The 9,633-nt window shown below is 46.9% G+C and overlaps 1 protein-coding gene across 7 annotated transcripts; it reads left to right on the forward strand.

Moving 5' to 3' along the window:
• Positions 1–509: 509 nt before the first annotated feature.
• Positions 510–8,788, forward strand: LOC542952 (bZIP transcription factor ABI5 homolog). Of its 7 annotated transcripts, none has more exons than XM_044486282.1 (8): positions 510–650; positions 731–811; positions 1,602–1,663; positions 2,729–2,779; positions 6,921–7,994; positions 8,102–8,173; positions 8,272–8,301; positions 8,456–8,788. In XM_044486282.1, exons 5-8 carry the CDS (start codon positions 7,014–7,016, stop codon positions 8,546–8,548), a joined length of 1,176 nt encoding a protein of 391 aa, XP_044342217.1. In that variant the 5' UTR covers positions 510–650; positions 731–811; positions 1,602–1,663; positions 2,729–2,779; positions 6,921–7,013; the 3' UTR covers positions 8,549–8,788. The 7 variants fall into 7 exon arrangements, with proteins under 7 accessions (XP_044342217.1, XP_044342219.1, XP_044342218.1 ...); XM_044486283.1 differs by having other exon boundaries at positions 523–650; positions 753–811; XM_044486284.1 differs by lacking the exon at positions 2,729–2,779.
• The last annotated feature ends 845 nt before the right edge of the window (positions 8,789–9,633 follow it).

A 9,633-nucleotide genomic window follows, 5' to 3' on the forward strand; every position in this document is an offset into this window, starting at 1 on the left:
AACCTATTTTGGGATTCAAATTTATTCCCTAAACCTTGTAGGGTTCATTCTGTCTCCCCAAAATTTCAAACAAGGGTTTCAATGTGGCCATAAGGTCCTTGGCCCTCTAGGTGAATTCAAACAGAACAAACAAGTCAACCATTAAGAAAATTCCAAGGCAATATTTAGCTAGAGGCTAACAAGCATAGGTTTTCCTAGAAAAAACTTTAATTACCTGTGAAATTTTTAACATACTAGATTTGGGAAAAATCTGGGATGTGACACTTTGGAAATTATATTGGATGGACTTTACCTCACAAATATCCTAGCCTAATGCAATAATGTTGCATTGATCACACATGTGGACAATATAGCATGGTCTGGCATAGAGCGTCCGCGTTTTATCCTTTTTGGTGAGACACATTGATAACCGTATGTTACGAAATGAAGGGAGGAGATGATCTGGGGGTGTTGGTGGAGTAGGGTTGGCAGTTTCATTATTTTAGGGAACCACGCCCCTTTTCCCCATTAAAACAACGCTTGCCGGGGCTGCATTTACACCACCGCTCCTCTTTCGCACACCAGATCTCCTCACCCTCAAGTTTTACACCAGTTTGGCTCGCCGCCGCATCGCCTTCGCCGGAATCCGTCCACTCTCGCACTCATATGAGGTACGAATCACGCATCCACCCACTCTTCTCTTTGTTGTCCAAATCTTTGACGTGTTTGATGTGCGTTGTTCTTATGTCAGATTTTTTTGCGAAATCGTGCAGAGTGGATCTAGGATAGAAGTGGTTTTAAGGTTGAATACAAGTTCATTTTCTGCCAGGCGGTGAGGCGCACTTTAATTTTTGTTATTACGATGCATTGATTTCATCCATGTGTTCACCACGACAAGGATTTTGGGGGCTAGGGTTTGGTCATGGAGGGGTGGGGTGGGAGGATGCGGGATCTGACCCCGCATGATGAAATTATGGTTGATCGGGAAGCGAAGTGGCTCGGTCTTTAGGTTCTAGTCTTGTAAAGTTCTATTTGTGAATTAGTAGAGTTGGGGGGAACAAAAGACACAAGATGATGCATGTTCGTGCGGTGGTTGGGGGAAGTGCTTGGGCGGGCGTACATGCATCTTGGTATTATCTAGCTATGATTTCTATCTGGACCCCCTTGGTGGTGAGCTGGACTTTATTATGATTCATCAATTTCATCTATGTGCTCACCACGACAAGGATTTTGGGGGCTAGGGTTTGGTCGGGGAGGGGTGGGGTGGGAGGATATGAGATCTGACCCCGCATGATGAAATTGTTGTTGATTGGGAAGCAGAGTGGCTCAGTCTTCAGTTTCTGGTCTTGTAAAGGAGTGTTTGCGAATTAGTAGAGTTAGGGGAACATGAGACACGAGATGATGCATGTTTGTGCGGTGGTTGGGGAAGTGCTTGGGCGGGCGGACATGCATCTTGGTATCATCTAGCCATGATTTCTATCTAGACCCCCCCCCCCTTGGTGACCCCCTACGGTTTTCTAATCCTCCAATTTTTTATTGATTTTCCTCTCGTTGAAGGAACATATATATGGTTTACAAGTTTTTTGATCTTACATGCATCTTTCCTTCTAACATTGCCGCAGGGGGCGATAGGTGTTGGAAACAAAAGAAGGAAGATTCTCATGTCCAGAGCCCATCACCAAAGGTAATTAATCTATGCACACAATTACTTCATATGCATGCTTTATTCACATGTCTTTGGCAACTATTTGTGACATTAAATTAATTTCTAGTTCGCTTATGTGTGTCCTATTTTACATAGATTCCATGGCAATCTCTCCGGTACATCCCAACAATTTTTATTTGCTACTGATTTTGTGACTACACATCATATATGACAACTTTTGTTGTCCACATATGGATTTCGTGTTACCTGGGAGACACATTTCACTTTTTTGGTAAAAAAATTCTATGAAATAGAATGTCATTCTCTACATATGCATGCATAACAACTTCTTTCCTGATTTTTTGGTCACACCATATCTCTCAAAACATTTGTAGTGTCCTCATTTTTTTACATTCTCCCATGTGTGCATATTGTACATTTATCTCATGGCACCCCTTTGCAAAGGGGTGTCACTTTTTTCTTTCTTGAGGTGTGGATACATATTGACAACTTTCTTGTTCATAAATGGATTTATATATTTGTTTGGCGTGTGGAAAGTTTTGTTTACTTAACACTATAGGGCCAAGTTCCACAGCCAAATTTCCTTTCACGCCCCATGATTTTGCTGATTTTTCACGCACACCCTCTCCATTTTTGCATTTTCTTTGTCATTTGCAGCTACTTCATGTTGACAACTTAGACACTAAACATCTGTAACTTGAAATAAATATATCCCGTGAACCTTTCGTTGTATCCTCATGAAAAACAAGCTCATTTCTCAGATGATAAAGGTAGACATTGAGGTTGATGGCTCTTTCAACAATATGCACGCAGTTCAAGGAAATCTTTACACAATTAACATGGAAACTTATACTTATATGATAGTAGTTCATGCTCACATGTCATGGCAACTTTAGTAGGGCCAAGTACTGGTGGTATCAACTTTTTTTGCTTGCACATGGTATGCTTCATGATAGGGTTGTCTAGTTTCTCTATGCAAACAAATTTTCCTCATCTTCTCTATTTTTCACTATTGGTCTATGAATGCCAATGAACTACATCTTCTTCTTGTGCATAAACTACATCTTCTTCTGGGGCATATAGGGATTTAAGATATGGAATGATCTCAATACGACTCCTACTAGTTCTACCAAGGTACATTATTTGGTCTTATGTTCTTATCCATTTCCTCTGAGTGCACCATTCGACTATGTGCCATTTTGGAGTATGACCTTGCGTGTTTTCTTTTCCATCCTGGTATTTGTGTTTTTGGATATTGTGTGTGCAACTACGAAAATAACCACGACACATGGGAACTCTCACACACACCATATGGTCGTTTTATTTAGCAAAACATGGCAAACTTTCCTAGCATATGCATAACAGATTGGCGTTGGAATGGAGGCAAACCTAATTGGCTTGTGTTGATGGCAATCTGACACATACTTATATGCTGACATTATACCACAAAACACATGTCAACTTTTAGATAACTACATGGCAACACTAGGTATCAACACATGACAACCTTTTGTTTCCTGGGTTCTCGAGGGAAATTAGAGGGGGTGAAAACTTATCACATGTGGATGGAAGCACTAGAGCATGATACATAGAAGTCTTTTCCATACATTTTTCATTTGACCCATGTTTTTATATGGAGGGTGGAACATTACCATAACCTTAGATGACCACTCCAAAGCACAAGGCATCACAATTTTCATTCAACATTCATGTTTTTTTTTACTTTGGAGATAGTGGGAGGGGGAATTGGTGTTGATGGATAGTTGTATCCCTGGGTCGCATGTACCGCAAGGGACATATATGCATAGGGACATGGGGGTTCAAGGGACCCATACATGGGAGACCGATTTAATGGAAGGTGACTTCCGAGGTTTCCTATAAAGGAAGTCAAGGCCTTTCAAAACTAGGGAAGAGTCCAATTCTTAGGGACAAGCATCACTACTGTGTGTGTGTGGGGGGGGGGGCTGCCATATTTCACATATACAAGGTCGTCTGACACCACAGAGAAGAACCAAGATGTACACACATTGCAACCTGCCCATAGAAGCCACATCAATCCATGACATCCAGTCTAGATCGACCCCTAGAACTGGACGAGTTGCCTCCCAACTTGTCAAAACCCTCTTTGTAAATCTCCATTGTACTCTATATCAAGATTAATCCCATATAATTAAGCATGAGTGGAGCTATTAGCCCCCCCCCCCCTCCCAAGGGGAAGGAGGGGCACTGAAATAATATGTGAGTCCCGTACCGCTAAGAGGTGCCAGGTGAAATTATCCTCGACAATTGCATGTGCCCTCTTCTCTGTTCTCTACAAGGATATCCCTATTGTGACAGGGGGCGGCTGGGGGTTGTACAAAGGAGAGGGAATCAGGTGGAGTGACGGGGGGGGGGGGGGGCGCAGTTACGGGAGAAACGATGTCGATGTTATTTCACCGATGGGGTTTTAGGAGAAGCTATGGTGATCTATCAATACGAGAACCCGCAACATGTCAGATCGGGGAGGGAGAGGGGCGGGGTGGTTGGGGTGTTTTTCTGAAGGAGGAAGAAACTCGTCGCAGAGTCAGGATGAACCTAGACCGGTTTTAGATCTAGTGGCCCCGCGCTCACACTTGCTGGTTGAAGAGTTTGATCACAAGACTTCTCTCTATTGCCCGGTCATGGCGTAGCTCGCGGCTCATTCCAGTGTGAATCATTTCTATCGCGCGTCGTTGTGCCAGGGGGACAGCGAACCTACGTTCATGCCATATTTGTGTCCAATAACATACCCGCTTGAAACAGAGCAACTAAAAATTGCAGGAGTGGAAAAATCACAGGAATTCTAATGCCATTTAATCTGTTGAATAAGAAATTATGTTCAATTTGAGTTCTAACCTAAAACAGGGGAATGAAATATACATGAATTCATGACACAAGTTGGAAAAAACGAAAGATAAGACCACATGTATGATTTCCAGCAAAGTTCCTAGGGATTTTCCAATTCATAAAAAATCTGGTGAAGCATTTCTTTATTCCGAATGATACCATAGGAACTATTTATATAGGTATTTAGTTCTCCCAATTCCTAACTTTTTCCTTTTTTATTAAACGAGGCCTAGAAGTAGGATAGAAAATCATTTTAATTGTTTAAAAAGGTCAGCATTAAAGCTCGTAAGCTCTGGTTAAGCCAGCCGGAAAAAAACGGGTCGCAAGGTGCCGATAACTTTTGCCACTCTGGTTAAGCCACATCTCTGCACCAAAGCTCCCCTGTTTCCGCAAGCTTCAGGCCAAAGGTTCAGGCTGTAGGCAGGTGCGTCGTATAAATACTCTACCATCAAGTAGATTCTGCATGGACCTCCAGCTTTGGGCGCGCGTTCTGGCGCCGCTCCGCAGCTGGCCGGCACGTATGTACGGTGACCAAAAGGGCGACGAGATAAGTAACGCGGGGAAGGAGGCAGCTGCGACCGTGTGGGCCGCAGAGCTGACAAAACCCGGGGTGGAAGTAAGCAAGCAGCATGCAGGGGCACAGCTAGCTCTGCTCGCTCGTAGCTACCCGTTCCTTTCCATCCCAGCCTCGGAACTCGGAGCCCATCGCCCGTCTCGGAAGGATGGCGATGGCTCTGGAAAGCCCAACGTGCCGACGCGCCCGACACAGCCAACGCCAGGAGGCATGCCGCGAGCACGTATAAACAGCGCACGCACATGCGTCTCTCCCTCTCTCTCCAGTTAGTAAGGAGCGATGCTGCCTCCCGTTTCGCCACAGCTCCCTCCCCCACGCAACTGTACTATAAAAGTTTCGCTTCCTAGGCTCGGCTGCGGCGGTGTCCGAAGCTGATCTGCGCGGCGCTGCTAGCGCTCGCGGCCGGCGCGCGGCCGGCCGTCTCGGTGGGCTCTCCGGCGCTTTACCGGGAGGTGGAGGTACGTGCGTTTGTCGCTCTCGTTTCATTCGGAGCCGTCAACTTTGCTCTCGTTTCACCATGCCATCTCCATCGATCGTAGTAGCAGCGGCTTCGGCAACCTAACGCCTTTGTTTCACCGCCGTTTCATTCATGTTCGGGGTCGGAACGGCGGGGGAATTCTTGGTGCCCGGCCGGGGGTGATTCTTGTGTAGCACCAGCAGTAAATAAATCTTGAACCGCCTTGGCTGCTGCTTAAGTGCTTATTATATGCTGCGAGGATCCGGTATTCCGGTAGGCTACCTTCTCATCATCTGAATCCTTCGAAATCGTGCAACCGCAAGCCAGTCTGTGCTTGCCTGCACGCGTTGTACTAGTCATAGCAGTTTCGCCTGGGGTGGCCATTGTTGGTGTGATGTGAGCTGATGCATTCTTCTTCATATGCCCTCGAGAACCGTCGGGTTGCCGCTGAAAAGCGAGCCCGTGTCTTTTCCTTCAGACAGTGAGAAGTCATGTGTTATCATCCGTCGATTCTGTCTGATTCTTCTTTTCCATACCATAGCACCCTGTCTGATTTTTCTTTTCCACACCATCCTAGGGACGTCGGCTCTATCTGATTTTGCTTTTCCATGCCATCAGGTCGACTCTTGTCTGATTAATAACTGTCTTCTTTTTGAGTGAAGTCTGGTATGACATTTTTTATAGAACACGAAGAGTCAGTATGAGATTAGTATCTGTCGCAAAAAAAACACTATATTGCTGTATCTCTGGGCCTCTAACAGGCCCACTAGTGCAGGACAAACTCTGGGCCTAGATTCCCTCTAGATGGTCCAGCCCAAAAATAAAAGGTAGACATGCATTTTCACGTGCATGACTGACTTTCTCAAAAAACAAAAAAGAAAGAATGCATGACTGACTTTGCTATTTGTCACCTATCTATTTTTCCATTTTTGATGACACCACCTTTGTCACCTCTCTGAATTGAAGAGCACCGTGTCGTAAGACTCCTTATACTAATCCAACCCCCAAATTAGAAACGGCGATCTTGGCAGCATTAGGCAGTAGCAAACGGCCACACACGGTTTACTCATGTCCTTGTCTCTCACGCTAACGCGCGTAATGCTCAGTCGTCGGTACTGAGGCATCTCGGCGGCGGCAGTTGCCGGCTAGCTATTGAATGAAACCAGCAGACCCCGCGAGTTCGTCTCGTATACCAGGCTTAACTCGCGGCCACGTTTGGCGCTTTGGCAGTACCCTATCTATCCAGTACAAGACGAACTATTTACTACTGTATCTATCTATCTATCTATCTATCTATCTATCTATAGCTCACCGTTTTCTCACGTGAATTTAATAGCTATCTAATGCTTTAATTCATGCTTATCTCTTGCATGCTGCAGGCTATAAATAGAGAGCGTGGCGCACAAGACTGAACCACACACACCACAACCACCAAGCAAGAGCGTACGTAGATAGTGGTGAGGAGAGATAGGATGGCGTCGGAGATGAGCAAGGATGTGAAGTTCTCCGAGGAGGAAGTCACCTCACACCCGCGCGTTCTCGAAGGTGAGGAGCAGGCGGTTGCGCCGGCGCGGCAGTCTTCCATCTTCGCGCTGACGCTGGACGAGCTGCAATACTCGGTGTGCGAGGCAGGGCGCAATTTTGGGTCCATGAACATGGACGAGTTCATGAGCAACATATGGAATGCCGATGAGTTCCAAGCAGCGACCGGCGGTGGCTTGGTGGGCATGGAGGTGGCTCCTGTGGTAGGTGCTGGTGGGGGCGGAGGTGGCCTTGATGCAGGAGGAAGCAACCTAGCCCGGCAGGAGTCGTTCTCCTTGCCTCCCCCGCTGTGCCGGAAGACGGTGGATGAGGTGTGGGCTGAGATCAACAGGGAGCCCCGCCCGGTGCATGCCCAGCCTCAGGCCGCGCGACCCTCACAGCAGCCTCCTGTCCAGCCATCGGTTCCGGCCAACGACCGGCAGGGGACCCTAGGCGAGTTGACATTGGAGCAGTTCCTTGTCAAGGCCGGCGTGGTCCGGGGATCTGGCGCCGGCGGCCAGGCGCCTGTGCCGGTCGGCATGGTCCATGGACAGATGAACCCCGCACAACAGGGGCAGCAGCCTGGCCCAATGATGTACCCAATTGCACCAGCCAATGGCATGTTCCCGGCGATGGGCGACGGCATGGGGTTCATCCCCAATGGGTATGCAGGGATGGTTGTGGTGCCGCCGCCACCACCTCCTCAAGGTGGGGTGGTGGGTATCGTGAGCCCCGGGTCGTCGGACGGGAGGAGCGCCATGACGCAGGCTGACATGATGAACTGCATGGGCGAAGGAGCGATGATGGAGAATGGCGGCACCCGGAAACGCGGTGCCCCAGAGGATCAGTCTTGCGAGAGAAGCATCGAGCGCCGCCACCGCCGCATGATCAAGAACCGTGAGTCAGCGGCACGATCGCGTGCTAGGAAGCAGGTACTTACCTTCCTGCCAAAATTGTTGGTTTTTATGCAATGCTATTTCTGTAACGGTGGTAACAATGTTGGTGACACCTACACTACCTGTCTTTCTAAATCCTACAGGCTTATACCGTGGAGCTTGAAGCTGAACTGAACCACCTCAAGGAGGAGAACGCTCGTCTGAAAGCCGAGGAGGTACAGAGCTGCTGACCAGTGAAAACCATGAGAAAATTCAGTTTTCATATGCTTTTCAGATCTTACCATTACTAAATTGTTTCATTGTTTTGTTGCAGAAGACAATTCTGCTGACCAAGAAACAAATGGTATGTACAGTTTCCAACCATCACCTGGCAATCCTCCTACACTCGCCCCACTTGCCAATTGCTTGTAACAAATCCACTATTATTGCTAAGTCTTAAAATAGTCAATGTGTGCATGCTGATGGAAATGCCTTGTGGCGGCGATCTTTTTTTACAGCTGGTGGAGAAAATGATAGAACAGTCCAAAGAGAACGTGAACGCCAAGAAGGGTGCCCCCCTCTCGCGGCACTGCGGCAGCTGCATCTGGTGAAAGGTGACCCGCCATCCAGCTTCCATAGCCGTGCTCGCAGGAGGATGAGGAGGAATTGTGGTGTTTAAGCGGGGTCGTATAGTAATTTACTAGTAGTACCTAAAACCATAAGGACCCGAATGTCAGTGTTTATCTGGTCAAGCAAGTGAACTTTGTTGTTGTTACTGTTCATAGGTATATGGGTTTGTCAGACCTTCAGACAAATGGAACAAAAGAAGATTAGCAATATGTTGATGTGTACTCGCGCTTTAATGTGATGCAATGCATGTGGTCCATTTCTGGTGTGGGGGGGGGGGGTTAGAGTTTAGTCACGTAGACGCACTTTACTACATCAGAGAAATTTGAGGCATTCAAATAATTTTTAAATCTAGTGAAATTTGAGCTATTCAAACACGGGATCCCGTGAGCCTTGACAGGTGGTCACCCATCGCCATGCTTGGGTAGTCGATTCCCTTTCCCCTCCGCCACAGCTCGCTGCTTGAGGGTTCGGCTAGCTTTCAGTTGCGCTCTCTGGTTGGCCAACCATGATGGCTATCATCAACCTTTATGTTCTTACGACTGTGTGTATCGGAGGCGAGGGGTGATTCTCCTTTTCTCAGAAAAAATGCTCCTACACTTACCATCATTCGTCAGTTGCTTGCAAGAGCCTAATTGCCCAGTCTTAAAACAGTTAATGTGTGTGTGTGCTGATGGTAACACCCGGTGGCCGTGATTTTTTTTACAGCTGATGAAGAAGATGGAACAGTCAAAGGAGAATGTCAACGCCAAGAAGGGTGACACCCTATCACGGCGCTACGGTAGCTGCATCTAGTGAACGGTGACCCGTCATTCAACTTCCATAGCCGTGCTGGTAGGAGGAGGAGGACTTTAAATCTGGCTGTTTTGTGTGTTTGATGCAACTGCAGCGACATTTTTTTTTTGAGGGGAAACTGCAGCGACAATTGTGGTGTTGATAGTAGTTACCTTTTCTACTCAAAAGTGGGGTGATATATTAATTTACTAGTGGTAACTAAAATCCATAAGGACCCATGTATCGGTGTTTTCTGGTCAAGCAAGTAAACTTGTGTTGTTGTTACTGTTTATAG

This window comes from Triticum aestivum, chromosome 3A, assembly GCF_018294505.1.
Source record: "Triticum aestivum cultivar Chinese Spring chromosome 3A, IWGSC CS RefSeq v2.1, whole genome shotgun sequence".
NCBI classification, from domain to species: Eukaryota; Viridiplantae; Streptophyta; class Magnoliopsida; order Poales; family Poaceae; genus Triticum; species Triticum aestivum.

Bases quoted from the DNA above. Each gene is read 5' to 3' on its own strand.
- LOC542952 (XM_044486282.1), top strand. From the start codon at position 7,014: ATGGCGTCGGAGATGAGCAAGGATGTGAAGTTCTCCGAGGAGGAAGTC. The intron at 7,995-8,101 runs GTACTTACCTTC...TAAATCCTACAG, and splicing joins GATCGCGTGCTAGGAAGCAG to GCTTATACCGTGGAGCTTGA. The intron at 8,302-8,455 runs GTATGTACAGTT...CTTTTTTTACAG, and splicing joins TGCTGACCAAGAAACAAATG to CTGGTGGAGAAAATGATAGA.